Source organism: Penicillium waksmanii, assembly GCF_028829765.1.
Source record: "Penicillium waksmanii strain IBT 27052 chromosome Unknown utg000004l:1.0-5674109.0:1.0-5678898.0, whole genome shotgun sequence".
Lineage (NCBI taxonomy): Eukaryota > Fungi > Ascomycota > Eurotiomycetes > Eurotiales > Aspergillaceae > Penicillium > Penicillium waksmanii.
In genome coordinates, this window is record NW_026643251.1 from 3,878,669 (window position 1) to 3,894,550 (window position 15,882).

The 15,882-nt window shown below is 50.3% G+C and overlaps 5 protein-coding genes across 5 annotated transcripts; 1 reads left to right on the forward strand and 4 right to left on the reverse strand.

Moving 5' to 3' along the window:
- Window positions 1-538: 538 nt before the first annotated feature.
- Window positions 539-1,784, reverse strand: N7481_004259 (SEC14 family lipid-binding protein; the record flags this gene model as incomplete). The annotated part of the gene is made up of 3 exons (XM_057263478.1): window positions 539-1,219; window positions 1,315-1,438; window positions 1,552-1,784. 3 exons carry the CDS (start codon window positions 1,782-1,784, stop codon window positions 539-541), a joined length of 1,038 nt encoding a protein of 345 aa, XP_057125139.1.
- Window positions 1,785-3,218: 1,434 nt separating this feature from the next.
- On the reverse strand, window positions 3,219-5,721 carry N7481_004260 (Ras GTPase activating protein IRA2; the record flags this gene model as incomplete). Its single annotated transcript, XM_057263479.1, has 3 exons — window positions 3,219-5,222; window positions 5,312-5,445; window positions 5,508-5,721. 3 exons carry the CDS (start codon window positions 5,719-5,721, stop codon window positions 3,219-3,221), a joined length of 2,352 nt encoding a protein of 783 aa, XP_057125140.1.
- Window positions 5,722-9,794: 4,073 nt separating this feature from the next.
- Window positions 9,795-10,457, reverse strand: N7481_004261 (lipid droplet assembly factor 1; the record flags this gene model as incomplete). The annotated part of the gene is made up of 1 exon (XM_057263480.1): window positions 9,795-10,457. One exon carries the CDS (start codon window positions 10,455-10,457, stop codon window positions 9,795-9,797), a length of 663 nt encoding a protein of 220 aa, XP_057125141.1.
- A 1,893-nt stretch (window positions 10,458-12,350) lies between these two features.
- N7481_004262 (peptide alpha-N-acetyltransferase MAK3) lies at window positions 12,351-13,026 on the reverse strand (the record flags this gene model as incomplete). The annotated part of the gene is made up of 2 exons (XM_057263481.1): window positions 12,351-12,590; window positions 12,679-13,026. 2 exons carry the CDS (start codon window positions 13,024-13,026, stop codon window positions 12,351-12,353), a joined length of 588 nt encoding a protein of 195 aa, XP_057125142.1.
- A 272-nt stretch (window positions 13,027-13,298) lies between these two features.
- On the forward strand, window positions 13,299-15,325 carry N7481_004263 (phospholipid:diacylglycerol acyltransferase; the record flags this gene model as incomplete). Its single annotated transcript, XM_057263482.1, is given in 5 exon segments — window positions 13,299-13,619; window positions 13,691-14,686; window positions 14,698-15,048; window positions 15,074-15,107; window positions 15,180-15,325. The coding sequence occupies 5 exon segments, from the start codon at window positions 13,299-13,301 to the stop codon at window positions 15,323-15,325; spliced, it is 1,848 nt and encodes a 615-aa protein (XP_057125143.1).
- Between the last annotated feature and the right edge of the window lie 557 nt (window positions 15,326-15,882).

The following is a 15,882-nucleotide window of genomic DNA, read 5'->3' on the forward strand; positions in this document are numbered from 1 at the left end:
TTGCTATGTGCTCTCCCGTGTATACACTCCAAATCAAAGATTGAAAAAAAAAGTCAAGTCTTCACCTCCACTCCCAACTCGCTTTTTGAAAACACTCCCACACCATCCCGTCTTCCCCCTTCTATATTGAGAGAGCGGATGTGAAACCGCGTATTTAAAACACTTTAAGGAATATAGGGGAAAGAACTTTCAGTGATATCTAGATCAAAAGCAAGTAACAAAAGGCAAAAGAGTCCACAGGCTGTGGTTGGGTCGTCGGTGATGATGTGTTGAAAACTTCCAGAAGGCGTTGGATTTCCAGGTGGAAATTCGAGATGCCAAAGTGGAACACAATTAAGTCGTACTCCGCAATTGACAGTTGAGCCGAGGAAAAAGAAAAGCCAGCTGGCTCTCGCCCCGGCGAGAAACTTCTCCTACAAATCCTGGTCGATTGTCCCTCTTCTTAAAATTAGTACGAAGGGTCATTGGCACAGGAGCGATGCAGGCGCCCGGTATATGCGAATGGTTGGACGAATGAAAAGAGTCTATATCGAGCATTTTATGCGCTGGCCTGGATGCCCTCCTCGCTGGCGTCCTTCTTCTCAGGGCCGTTGTCCTCGTTCTGGACGGTGGCATCGGCAGCGGCATCGACATCGGCATCGGCATCGGCAGCGGCAGCGGCAGCGGCAGCAGCTTCCTTCTTAACGGCCCACGCAGGGGGGCGAGCCCACTCAGCCTCCTGCCAAGGACCCATGTCAGACAGCTCGCAGCCACCTTCACACTTGCAGGAACCACCGAACTCGACGGGCAGGTTCTCGGCGGGAACCTGAGCCAGCAGCTCCTTTTGGTATCCGCTGCCGAGAACATGGATCTTGTTGACAGTGACGGGGTCGAGGAAGCCCTTGACGACACTGAAGACGGAGCTGAAGCCCCAGGGGGCGTTGATGATGTACAGCTTGCCCAGACGCTCGGGGTAGTAGTTCTGGGAGATTTCAGAGGCCTGGCGCACGTATCCGTAGACGGAGGGGATGCTGGTGACACCGACTCCCTTCAGGTCCATGACGGTACAGCTGGTCTCGAGGAGCTTACCAGCCTTGCGAGAGCAGGCGGGTAGACGTGGGTCGGCCATCTTCTCATACTCGGTGACGAGGTTCTGCAGCATGCGCTCACTGGTGGTGATCTTGTACATAGCCGTGAGGTCGATCTTGCCCAACTTCTCAATGTAGAGGGGACGGCCATCCTATAGCGTGAAATTGCGATCAGTCTTCTTACTTCTCCTCTCGTGAGTCGTCTCACATGAAGAAATGAATACGATCAAAGCAGCCAGGCACTCACCTTGTCAGTCTTGTGGTAGTATTGAGGGTAGTACTGGAACACCTCGGCCTTCTCAGGGTATTCGAAGGTGGCGGGCAGCTCATTGGTGCCAAACTCCTTGCGCCACTTCTCAGTGCTCACGAACCTACAAGTAATCAGTATTAGACACATCTGTGACGAATGCAAGTGTTGCGGGCAATCCAGCTCCTGTTCAGAGAAGTGGACCACCGGCGTTCGAGGGAATTGGCGGCCACATACATCTCCTTAGACAGATTGACATCGAACTTGCGAGCGCGCAGGAATCGGAGCAGAGTGAGGGTGTCCAGGCGTTCGGTGTAGCCCTCTTGCTCGAGGATTGTCCGGAGCTGGTGCACCTTGGCGTCATGTTCCGGGGTGGTGTGGCCGGGGTGGCCAGGCACAGCGTCCGGCGCGGTGGTGGGAAAGTCGTACTGATCGTACTTGGAGTCGGTGGACAAGTTTTGCTCGGCCATGGTGAAGGTGTGAGTGTATGAAAGGAGGAAGAGGAGGAGAGGAGAGGAGGGGAGAGGGGCGACGTCAAAAAGTGGAGGGGGGGGGAGGAAATGCAGGAAGGCGGACGGGAATTGGCGTAAGTGGCCACTTCAATATGAACGGGGGATCGCCCGTTGGGTAAACAACAGCACGGCGAGAGGCCCAGATGGGTCTTGTTGGTTACTGGGTCGGGCTTTAATTTATTTGGAGGTACATAATGGAGAATTAAATAACAAGTGGATTGGGTCAATACGTTGGGCTATTGACATGAGGTCCCCTATGTCTCCAAGGACTCCCATGGTGGCCAAATTAACAGGGAAAAGTAGCAGGAAGCAAATCAGAAAAAAATTACACGAAACTATCCTGGTCGATTTCCCCTAGGTACTCGTCAGTTTCAATACAGTAGTATTATTACCTAGGTACAGACCCCGATATCGTGTTGCCCTACAGAGAACATGCATAGTTCATACTATGGCCGCTTGCGGGCAAGCAAACAACTTCAAATTAGAATCCTCTTCAAGCGGCCTGGTCACTGGGTTACATCTGCCATTGAGTTCTGCATGGATCGATCAGCGTAGGCAACTAGCTCAAGGGGGCGAGAGGGGCACGAGGCGGTGTCGAAAAGATCATCCACCAAACCCGCATGACAAGTCGCCCTAGTCTGGAGCTAAGGAGAAAATTTGACCGGCACTTAAGGATCGCCGAGATGAGGATCAATGTTATGGTATCCCAGATAAAATTGAACGTGCTTCTAGTTATAGTTGTTGTGCTGTGCTGTACAAGCCGAAGACTCAAAAAATATATCAAAAAACGGGTATTGAATCCAAAAGACCTCGCGTGGCAAGATACATGAGCAAGATGATATTATACACAGCGCATGGGGAACCTGAAGAAGGCCCGAGCGGTGATGGGAACATAAACATAAAAAAAAAACAGATCAGATAGGATTATTGGACAGATTGGCCGAACAAGACATGTGAGCAACAACTATGCGCTGGGTATAAATTGCAAAAATCCACGACAGGTAAAAAAAAGCAAAAGAGAGAGAGGAACAAAGGAAAAGATCCTGAGGAAATCAAGATCGATGACATGCCCGAGCCAGCGGGAGCATATGTTCGTGTATCGATGGCATTCACACTAGACACAAATTCTCCTGGGGTTCCACAAGGAGAATGGTCGAGATCATCGCTGTGCATTCATTCAGTCCATCTCGGGTTTGAGGATGGACGAAGATGGAGAGTTAGACATTGAGTACGGGGGTTCCGTATCCATCGGATCATCAAAATAATAAGCTGCAGGCGTTCACAGCCAACCGAGACGTTTGGGAGAGGTTGTAGGCTGCAACCCTTTACTCGGTCACATAAGTCTTCATAAGAGAGGGATAAGCCATATCGAGGTGGGCGCGCATTTGGCGTTTACCAACCCTTCTTGCGTGCAAATCGCTTGTTGAGCAGAGCCAACACCTTGGTGACATTGAACTGAACATATTCCAGGTCAAGATCCTCAAGGCTATCCTTCTGCATCTCCAGGAGATCGTCCAGCTTGAGGTCAAGCTCAAGCAGACCACGCGCGCGGCCCTTATAGTGCAGACTGATCACAAATGTTCCGGGCAACGGACTCTTGAACATGAAGTAGATGTTCGCGCGACGGTTTTCGGGAACATTGCTGCGGCGGATGACGCCCTCCTTTTCCAACTGTTGGTGGGTGAACTTGTACGGGCCGAGTTCCTGGTGCTTCTGCGTTTTCCGTTGCTTACCCTCAGATTGGCTGCGCACGTTGTGGAGATAGGACTTGTAGGTTTCCAGTTGGCCCACTAGATAAGCATTATGATCGCGGATGGTGGCAAAAACTTCTTCTAGCTTGCGTGTCTCATCCAGTACCTTCTCCTTGAGCGAGCCGAGGTGCACCAATTCTTGCTCCACCTCGTCCCTCAGCAAACTGAACTCGTCGGAGCGGTCGATCACACCCATGTCCTGGAGTTGACTCAATAATTCCATGGTGCGAATGCCTTTACGCACCATCACTGCATCATTTTTGAGGGTTGCAGCTGCTTCAGCGATGCGGTCCAATCGCAGAGGCCGGCGAGCGACCGATGAGTTTTGTGGAAGAGACCTAAGGATCTGGACAAAGGTTGACTTGGCCTCCATAAAGAACACCTCTTCTTGGGTAATATCCAGGGCGGCCGTCAGGTCATCCAGAGCTATCTCCCATCTGCTGAAAAGTGGCACCGTAATGGTCCTGTTTTCTTTGCGAGGCACCAGTGGGGGTGCCGTTCCTAGCTCTTGTAGTAGGAGAGCAAGGTGCGAGTTGTGGTCCTGGGTGAGGGCATCGCTGTGCTTATCGAGAAGCGCGTGAGTAGCGTACATCTCATTGAGAGTGATTTGCAGCTCCAGATCACGCTTGGACAAAGCCACGTAGTTATCCATCTCCAAACTCTCGTAAAAGTCTTGGACTTCACACAGGTCAAGCAAAAACTTGTTCACTCGTTCCTTGTTTGATTCGATGAAAGGCTGCAGGCTGGACATGTAAGGCTCCTTGGCGTATGAAGGCTTGTTAGCCAAGTTCTGGATCATCTTGGCAATCAGAGTCAAAGTACGGCGGGGCTTGTCGGTAGGTGTCGCGTCGATCAGCATGTAGGAGCGTGGTGTAACAATAGCGGGGTTGATGAACCGCAGGAAGAAGAAACCGCCGATAAGGGTACAGATGGTCTGGTCTTGGGCGTCGGGGTACTTGCGACGGGAAAGACTGCGGATCTGTTTGCAGATCCATCGGATACCGTAAGGTGTTTCATCTACCGAGTCGATGATGGTGGTAATGAATCCGTTGGCTATATCTGTCAGCATCTTGAGGCGCGGTGCGATGATTGCCTGGACCTGCTTATTGTCGGCAGCATCCTCGGCTGTAACAGAGCGAGCGAGGTAGTCTGGCAGCGAGCCGGTCTCTTCTTCGATCTGTTTCACCATCGATTCATAAACCTTCAGGGGGTTGATTTCCAGATCCACATCGCGCAATTCAATCAGCGAGTTGATCCGATCAGCCAAAACCTGCTTCAAGTAGCTCTGTCCAGGGCCACGGCGTGTGTAGGTGGTCATCATACGAGAGACAGGGGTGTTTTGGCGTAAAAGGGAGGAGTACTCGGGGGTATTGTCGAATTGATAGGTGAGGACGGACTGGAACATGGTAAGGAGGAGGTGCTCTTCGCGGCTCTCATACTGGTTTCCGTAGATGGTGAACATGACAGTCTGCAAGAGCGAATCGATTTCGGCCATTGAGACTAGTCGACACAGGTGGGCGATGTGGCGGGGCTCGGACTGCAGCAGAAAGAGCAGATTGCCATACTTCTGGGTACGCTCATCGTTGGGAAAGAAACCCTCTTGCGGGTCGGCGGTATCATCGAGATGGCTGGCGACTTCGTTTTGCTAGAGGAATATAGGTGTGAGTGACTAGTCCACGCTCTTTTTTTTCTCTCTCTTCTCTCCCCCTCCGCTCTGAACGAATATGCACTTACCTCCTCCAAGGCCATTCGGTTCTGAATCAACAACGCAATACGCGAGTCGAGGTATCGCACATCCTTTTCCAATACGAAGTTCTTCTTGGACTGCGAGGAGATCTTTGATTTCAATTCTCTCAGGTGTTTCTGTGCTGTGCGGAAGTCAGTACCCTGGGGCGACGCGACGGCCAGTGGGAAGCTGCATTGAACGTACCTCTTGCGAGATCATCGGAGATTTCCAAGTCTCTATCCTTGGCGGACATGGACAGATACAGTGCCGTGACCGACATCCGCTTGGATTGACGGAGCGACCGAGTATCGTGAGACGACATGGTGTTCTGTCTTGCGACGGGTTGAAACGAGGAAGAGGACGAAGAGGAGGCTCGGGATATTCTCGATGCTGGTTGAAGCATTGTCGCAACAGACATTGTGCGATTCTGTGTGAAGGCCTTCCTGGAGGAAGGATGGGCTGGTCGACTGCGCTGCAGACAACGGCGCAAGTGGTCAGGGAGGGATGGCGGAAGAAGGTCTTTGGGGGGAGAGGTTCAAAAGGTCAGAGAGGAACGGAATGAAACGGTCCGGATGAATGTAAGGTATTACCTCTTCGATCTTCGATCCCTGGGTGGATAGATAGTCGGGTTGTCTTCCTCTCACCCGACAAGGGGTTCGCCGAGAAGAAGAAGGTTTTTGAGGGGGGGAGGGGGGTGGTTGGGCGCAAACCGCGGCAATCGGGGTGGGATCAATTGGCAGGAGAAGAAGAAGAAGAAGAAGAAGAATATTACAGAGAATGGTAAGGAATGTCTCGTAGGGATATGAAGATGGAGGGAGCCAGGAAACAACGGAGGGGGGGAAGAGGGGGGGGAATTTGGGGGGGGGGGGAGGAAAGGGAGATTAATTATTTCGTTAGTTTGCTTGTTCCTTGTTAGTCGAAGTGTTCTGGGGAAGAAAAAAAGGGAAAAAAGAAAAGGATAAGTGGAGCATACGAACGAGTATTTACTGATGGATAGAATTTAATATTAATATTAATAATAATAATATAAATATTAGTGTTAGTATTAGTATTAATACTACGGAGTAATTTTTAGAGGTTATTTTATTCAGCTTGATGCAAGGGATTACTGAGTATCCGTATGTATGTGTCCTCTGTCCTCGGTATTCTTGACTGTACAGGTCCATTTGCCCTACCCCTGGCCCAATGCACCTCGCCACCGCGAACCTCCCCTTTTCCATGGATTCGGGGAAACCTCTCTCTCTCCTCGTACGAGTACGCTCGTACTTTGTCTACCCCTGTTGGATCCACATTATGATACACTTCTGGGATCTCGGGCTTTGTGCTTGCGCAACTTGCCGAACTACGTCAGGGCCAGGGCCAACGGTGCCACGCCGTCTGATAGAAAAAAAAGGCCAGTTACACGGACTCGTTGCCAACCCAACATCAAATCGGTACCTGCATCCGAGCCCAAAAATGATAATCCTCTTTTTTTGGGGGATTAAATGATTAAATGATTAAATGGCTAAACCGGGGCCCTGCCGCACTGACTTCCAAGGTGGGGATGACCTTGGGGGAGAGAGAGGGGCCAAGGGTACATCGCTGGTCCACGAGACCTCCATGTGGACGACATTCTCAACGTTGAAGCTGAACGGGGTTTCAGATTGATTCAACTCGGGATGAAATGTTGGCCAGCAATACAATTAAATTCTATCTCCAAGAGATTTGGAGACTCATGGAGAACAGGAAGGTCCTTCCATGGAATCCCTTATCCCATATCCCAGGTCTAGGGTGAATACCCTCATGAACATATGCTTATCGCAATTCAATCCACCATGCGCATTCATCATCATCATCATCCACATCCACATCCACATCCGCATCTACCAAATCCAAAATCCAAAAAAAGAGACGAGCAACTCCACTTCACTTCTATCTGCACCAAAGGCAACACTTGGCTGCCGCAGGTGCATCAATCGTTCGACACTATCAACGGATGTCTCAGACGCAAGGCTCCTAGCGGATCTCAGCCGGATTGGCAGTCCGGGCCCATCATCCGACATCGTGCGGTCCGCGTGGATGAAGAGACCACTTTGCTGCCTCGTTTCCATCATTCCAGTGGAGGGTGTAGGCAGTACGAGTACGGAGTACCAAAAGAATGCCTCATTTTCCTACGGATCCTGGGTAGCGTGACCTCCGATGATTACTCGTAGTACGAGTTTGAGTAGGGTACCCTAGGAAATTCCCTCCAGGATGTCCTCTCCCTGCGCTGCGCATTGGCTAAATCCAAGGGCCTCTCGTTGTCCCCGAGCTTGACGCTACGCCCTAAAGATTCTTTGCTTTTGGGATTAGTTTGCGGGGGTGCACCGCGCAATGTCTTTGCTTTTGCCTTTTTATCTTTGCTTTTTTTTTCATAGTCGCCTTTGCCCTCCCCCCTCAACTAAAGTTACGCTTGCATTCCTGGTCAGTGCTTTGCTTCTCAGGGGTAAAACGCGCGAGAGTGGATCCCCCCTGAGTGGAACCAGCGGGAGACCTCGAGAGTTCCCTCTCCGCAGCCGTGAACTCTAGCAAAGACCTATCGAAAACTCGCATACGAGTATCCTACGAATATCCTACGAGTACTGAACCCCTGATCGAAAGACCGTTCAAGTTCTGTATGATTACGCCATACCTGAGACATATTCCGGGGTGGCGGGAGGGAATGCTACCGTGTATCATGACACTAACACAATAGATCAACGCTAATCTGACATGAATAGATGAGGGTCTGCCACACATTCATCATCAAACTGTCACAGATCAAGACAATCCCTCTTCCTGTCCGACCTAAACACGCTCCAGCGATCAACCACACGGGCCACCTGAATCCCATTCCGCCCGTCATGAAACAGCGCTAAGCTCCGTCGCAGATCAGTCGCAGCTCAGCTGTGACCCCCCCCCTATTCGCTTTTCTTCGAGGCTCCCGCACACTAGCCATCATGAGGCATGGAACGGAGTTGTACAAAGGATATGTCACCGCTTCGTGGATGTCAACGGGATCGGCAATTATGCATGTAGTATCCGTACTCTGTACAATCTTGCCCAGCTTTTTCTATGCGGCACATACATACCGGTACAGTTCGGAGGAGCAGGACCCCCCCTCCCCACGACCACCAAGTGGAGATCATCCCAGTACTCTGCCATTTCGGGACTCGCGAGCTGATGAAGAAGATCCTATGGAGGTGTAAACTCCCTCCGTCGAACCTTACATTCTCTTTAGCCTGAGGGAATGGCCCATGCGGCATGATGTCGACTGTCGGCTGACTTGATTGCATTCGGTCAGTGCAGGCACGACCTTGACGTCGAAGCTGCCATCGGACTCTGGACCGCTGACAGATATGAGGCGCATTTCGCATTTTGTTTGCCATGTGATGTTGGTCACGATTAAAATCCTAGTCTCATCCAGGCGTTGCAGTAGCCCGTTTCCTGCCCATGGCCCTGGATCTACGGGCGTTCCAGCATCGACGTAATTGGATTGGATCAACTCGAATACTAGTACTCCGTAGTAAGAGTACACTGGCAGAATTTCCGACATCTTCGGTACCGAGTACATACATAGGATATGTAGGCCTTGACCACTCTGTACGGTGGCAAGATTGTCAGGGTTTCCCCTGGCGACAGATATGCAACAATGGTGAAAGATGAGGATCGAGCTCGATACTGTGAAAACCGTTTCGGGCCGTCGCTGGTTGCCTTGCCGGTTTTTCCGGGGCAATCATTCCCATCGCAATCATTCCCATCTCAATCAATCCTTGGACGTCTTATCTTTTACTTGATCCAGCGGCTTGCAGCGAAGTCTATCAAGCAGTAAGCTTTGCGTGGCTGGCAACCAATGGGATGCTACCTCGGATAGGGGCCTGGGTTACGCTATCTCTCCCGTTGATGGAAATCTGCGGCGTTGCATACCCACTGCCGGCAGATGGAATTTTGATTTGGAATTGCAAAGTGGACCTTCGTTATTTCATACAGCAGAGTGAAACACATTGCCAAGTTCAAGTCCACAAATCGATCCCCAAAACATTCAGGCTTTCTTTACGGAGTACGTTGAATTCGAGGGATAACGCAATTCTCATCAAATGCCTCACGTGCAGTTCGGAGAACATACTGATTGATATGAAGTCTATCAGACCTTGAGAATTTGTCAGTGTTGGTATGTTCTCCAGACTGCAAATGAGGCATTTGATGAGACTTGCGTATGCTAAATTCAACGCAAAAAAGCCTGGATGTTCTTGGGATCAATCTGTGGAAATGAATTTGAACTTGGTCCCTCTTTTTTTAAAATACATTAATGTGGTTATGTATGTATGTAGCAGCTTGCACGAAGCGACTGTCTCGATATGAGCTACATGCATGATGTAGGTGGTAGCTGCAAAGGTATACAAAGGTACTGTGTCACCTCAATTATCCTTCTTCTCTCCCACCTCTCCCACCTCTCCTCCCTCTTCTTCCTCGGCCCCTTCAACTGAATCCCCATCACCCTCCTCTTGACCACCCCCCTCCTGAGCCTGCGGAAGCCCCCAAAAGCGAGCGATCATTCCCCCCCAAAAACCGCTTATCGACCCATTTCATCAACCCATATAAAATCCACCCCCAGCCCCACAGCGAAACGCCCATCATACTGGCAACCAGTAGGACCGGTCCCAGGATCAACAGGGACAAAACTGCCCAGAGCAGCAAAGACACGGCAGCGAAGATGAAAACACCCACGAGGAACACAAGTAGTGGGACCCCACAGCAGATGGCCTGACAGACAAGGAATGTAGAAGCGATCGGTCGGCTCAACGCAGCTTCATACATCTGTACCTGCTTAGGCGGCGGGAAATATCTATCCACAAGCCATTTCACGATCCACTCAAATGTATCAACACTTTGCGGGAAAAGGCCATATAGCCACTGACTGAAGGATGTCCAGATAGCTGAAAACTGGATTTCGGGCTGTGGCTTATCATCGTTTTTGGGGGCATCGTCCGAGGGGAATTGGCCTGGAAGAACAGGCTCCGTCAGAGGCTGTGTGGTTTTATTGACCTGCTTTACTGGGTCCTTCGCGATCCCTTTGACATTATCGGTCGCCTTTGACTGAACTTTGTTGGCCGGCAGGCCCTTGCCGAGACCGCTGGTGACGGGACTGAGAGGCATCAAGAATTCGATCGGTCGGGAGGAACCTTGGAATAACGGGGATTTTGTAAGAGCTCAAGGGGATAATCAAAATATTCCGATGGCGGTTCTTCTGCAAAATCTTTTTCTTCAGCGAGGCCCATCAAAGGACATGGATCTATATCAATCTGATCGCGATGGGGGCATGACGTAGGGGGCGCCGCGCAAACTTGATAAAATAGATTAATTCTGAGGTTCAGTCGTACATGCAACGAACCAGCATCAGGAAATAGAGGCAAATAGATATCTGGTACGAAATCAGTATGACTTCAGTGTCTATGGTAGCACAAGTCATCCCAGCTGTCAAAGTTTATCTGTCAACCAACTTGAACTACTAGTACTAGTACGCTTAAGCGTCTACTACTACCATGCAATAACTACTAGTAATTGCCCTGTGCTGTTCAACCATCGTAGGTATATTCGATCTTAATTCTCGATACTTCAAGGTTTTTCTTGGCCAACAAAGAGCAACATATCATCAGATAATCCCTTTCCTGTGCATGGGGCTTCCAAAAAAATTAACGTTGGAAAATGAGCAATATCTCCGTAGCCTACCCTATCACTGGCTTGATAGGTTGTCACTCTCAAATCGAGATAGGACCCCTTGAGAAGAAAAGAAAAACGTTAGATCGATGCGAAAAAAAAACAAAAGGTAAAAGGGTGAATGTTACGAACATCACCATCATCATCAACGCGATAGAATAAAAATCCTTTGTGATCCGTCAAGAGGCCATAAACACCACATTTTCGCCTCTCCACGACGTTTTCGCTCGGAGTAAACCATCGCTATATAGAAATGTCAGCAGAGGTACAATTTTTCCATAACCCGCCTGGGCAATACTCACCGATATTACCTAAAACCTGTGCTTCGCAGCATGGACATAATCTCAATTCCTGGCTACATTCAAAGTCGCACTTATTTGTTTCAAAAACCACGAGCTGAACAGCAGCTTCCTCCTCACTGCCGTACCAGAGACTATTGTCTGGAGCCTTTAAGACAGAGGACTCCTTGCCTTGGTATTGGACGGCGTTGTCTGAAAGTGTAGTCCGAGATTTGATTTCAAGACGGTCGGAATATCCCCGGCACCTGTTGAAATGTTTTACCCTGGCCGCATAATGAAGAAGTAGTCCTAGACGGGTCGCTCCGTCTTCTTCATCTTTGCCAAGATGAGCAAAGCATGTCCCTGTGACAAAGTTAGCTTCATGCAAGTAGCAGAGTAGCACATGTCAAATCTTACTTATCCAGCCTTCTGGAAGACATCGCGGAACTCTGCTTGAAACTGTCGTCGATTAATATGGTGGTGTCCCAGGGAGCTGGCTGCCACCGTGATGCGATCGAGTTGGTGTTATAATCTCGTCAGAGATTGGATTTGGGGGACTCAGTTGAACTCGCATAATGGCGATTGGTGAGGGTGAGAGTGAGGGTGAGAGTGAGGGTGAGATGTAGTTTGAAACTTTTCAAGGTTTTTTTTTTCTCAAATACTAATGATCCCAGGTATTCGATACCTTCGCCGCACCCCAAAATGGGAAGGCACAGAAGTGAGTGCCCAGGTAGTCCATGGATGAGGCCGCTTACCGTCATCGACTCGATCGAAGCCCGATCTAAGTATATAAATTGCCTATTACGGACTGTAACAGTTTGGAATGCAGGATGGCATCAAGTCTACGTACTAGGTACCCTAGATAGTATCCACCTTCACGCTACCATTGAGTTTGTTTTGTACAGTTAAAAGTATCCATGCAGTTGCTATCATGTAAACGCCAATCAAAGTGCTCTATCTATAAGGTCATTTCCATAAAAGGAATCTCATGTCTCATAACGCCGGTATTCCCCGGACATGCAAGAGGATGCTCCCAGCCAGAAAAAAGCTTGTATCAAATGACACCATTGCCTGGGAGAGGTACAGCGGGCGCCTCCATGTGCGCCGGGTGAGGTGGTGCAAAAGGATCAAAGGCAGTTCGGATGGCACTAACACCCTCTTTCAGATAAAGCACGAGGCGATACGCAGAATTTCCATTCAAGTAGTATCGGTGAAGTCGTTTGCTGCGTAGGAAGCCCAATCTCTCATACAGTTTCATCGCGCCGGTATTTGTGATTTCGGTCTCGAGGACAATCTAAACATGATTAGAAAACGTTAGCCAGGGAAAGACAAGCAGGGTCTGGTTCAGATCCCCAGACTGATGCACAAGAATGTATACAAACCTCATCCGCATCCCGTTCTGTCATAGCATCAATCGCCATGCGAACCAGCTTCGTTGCGATGCCCTGACCTCGAAACTCCTCGCGCACCGCTAGCATGGCGATATACCCTCTCAAAGCCCCACCACGGTGTGGCTCTAGCTTAGACACCACGACGCCGACCATCTCATCTTTATCGTCCATGGCGAGAAAGCAAAGATCACCCCATTGATATAGGAAATAGCGGTAGACATAGATGCTGTAGGGTTCGGACAGATCCTTGGAGATCAGCTGGCGCATAGCGGCGACATATTCGTTTTCGCGCGCGCTATCATAGCGCACATATCGGAGCGCAGAGAAATCTTGGTTCATGGCGGGTATAATGGCTAGGGCGAGGGCGAGGTCGAGGTCGAGGTCGAGGAACGAAGAAAGTGGGGAGGGGAGGAAAGGAAAGGAACGGGCGGAGGACAACAATTGCCCGATTGACCGCATGTGACGCCGATCTGCCCGCCACAGGCTGCGCAGCTGCAGCTGTGCTTGTCACTTGATCCCCTTCCTTCTTTTTCTTTTCTCTTCCCACTTTCGGTCACTCTACCATCTCCTCTTGCCATTGGTTTGGTCGCTTTCCTCCCTGGCTCGTCGCTATGTTGCGCCGCCGCACTGGCAAGGATGACGCCCCTCCATCCAACGACAATACCAGCCGGTCCATCCGAGACAAGGAGGAGGAAGAGAAGCTTCGAGCCGAGTTCGAGGGCGCCAAAGTCAAGCAGTTGGTAATTAAGCCGCGCAGCAAGCGTCGAAATGGTTTTATTTTCGTGCTGGGTGGCCTCTTTGGTGTTTTTATCGCCCTATTCTTCGCCAATCAACAGGAGGTGATCAACCTGGACGGGTTGATGGATCTGAATATCGATACCCTGATCGATGTAATCCCCCAAGGCATCGTGCGAGATGCGAAAGAGTTCTCGGTATGCCTGGAGTCCTTTCCCTTAGTTCTAACAGCCATGATATTGTCTCAGCCAGCTAACTACGAGGGGAGATGCGACAGCAACATGAACGCGATGCCGTCAATTACGATTCCTTTGCCGTCGGACTACACCTTCAATCACAAGGCGTTAAAGCTAAGCATCCTGTTGTTATGATCCCTGGCGTCATCTCTACCGGTCTCGAGAGCTGGGGAACTGGAGATACCTCCCGGCAGTACTTCCGGCGACGACTATGGGGCAGTTGGAGTATGATGCGGGCCCTGGTGATGGACAAGGCAGAATGGAAGAACCATATCATGCTGGATCGAAAGACAGGTCTTGACCCGCCGGGAGTCAAGCTGCGTGCGGCGCAAGGTTTCGACGCTACTGACTTCTTTATCACGGGCTACTGGATCTGGAATAAGATCTTGGAAAACCTGGCGACAATTGGATATGACCCGACCAACGCTTTTACCGCCGCCTACGATTGGCGACTATCGTATCTCAATCTCGAGATCCGCGATCAGTACTTCAGCCGCCTGAAGTCTTATATCGAGACGGCCGTCCAAGTTCAGGGCGAAAAGATCACCCTTACATCTCACAGTATGGGCTCGCAGGTGGTGCTCTATTTTTTCAAGTGGGTTGAGAGCGAAGAATATGGGAAAGGTGGAAAGGACTGGGTCAACAAGCACATTGATTCGTGGGTCAACATCAGTGGCTGCATGCTCGGTGCCGTCAAGGGACTGACTGCCGTGCTCTCCGGCGAGATGCGTGATACAGCTCAACTCAATGCCTTCGCTGTGTATGGCCTTGAGAAGTTCCTCTCGAAAGAGGAACGGGCGGAGATCTTCCGCGCAATGCCAGGTATCTCCAGCATGCTCCCTAAAGGCGGCGAAGCCGTCTGGGGCAATTCCACCTGGGCGCCGGACGACCAGCCTGGTCAATCTATGAGTTTTGGAAACCTTCTGAATTTTCGGGAGACCAACTCGTCTTGGACGAGACGCAACCTAACTTCGTCAGAGAGTCTGCAGTACCTCTTCGACCAAAGTGAAGATTGGTATAAGAACCAGGTGCTGAGCAGCTACTCGCACGGGTGGCGCATACCACCCGTGAGGTCGAGGCCAACGAAAAGAATCCACGTACATGGTTGAACCCACTCGAGGCTCGACTCCCGCTCGCGCCTGATATGAAGATCTACTGCTTCTATGGCGTTGGCAAACCCACCGAGCGCAGCTACTTTTACCAAGAGGAGCGCGATCCCCAAACAAAGCTGAACGTTAGCATAGACACAACTGTCACCCTCAACGACGATATCGACCGTGGAGTAGTTATGGGTGAGGGTGATGGCACAGTCAACCTTCTCAGTACAGGATACATGTGTGCCAAAGGCTGGCGCATGAAACGATACAACCCAGCCGGGTCCAAGATCAAGGTCTATGAAATGCCGCACGAGCCAGATCGATTCTCCCCCCCGCGGTGGACCTAATACTGGTATGTCCCTACAGTAGAGTGCAGGCACTTTATTTTTCTCCTTGTTTCTATCTGTCTAACGAACGTGAATAGGCGACCACGTCGATATCCTTGGTCGTGCCTCTCTAAATGACCTGGTTCTCCGCGTCGCCGGCGGCAAAGGCGACCAGATCGAAGAAACATTTTTCTCTAATATCCGCGAGTATGCGGAGCGCGTACAGATCTTTGACGATGAATAGATAGACCATGACACGAATTCAAGCGGCGCCCGGATTTGTCTGCTTTACCCCCTCTTATTTTACTCTTTCACTGTTTCCATCGATTACTCTTTCGACATACACGTGCCAATCTCGTTCGATGTGGCACGTATATTGATTCCCTTAGAAGCTGGTAGGTTGGTTTTTTTTTCTCAAGTATTCTGGGAGGCGATTACATGATGTGGAACTACTCTGTATCTTTTGTCTGACTGTGTATCAAAATCGAGTCGTGTCATTTATCTCACAAATATTCCTCCGCAACTGCCTCATCCCGAGACATACTTGGGTCAGTCGACTGCGCATAAAAGACACACTCGTTGACAGTGCAATGTGGACGTGTCTCCAGTAACCAAGGACTAGAAGTCGTCTTGCATAGACAAATCCAACTAACCCTTGGAATACAAGTTGTAGCGAACCCACTTCACTCACTGGCATTCACACTCACGCCTTGGAGCATATGGGCTGGTTGGTTCGTCAGATACCTGCCTGCACCTAAACTGCCCCGATTCCCCCCCGCAACGATATCACAATCCAGTCTT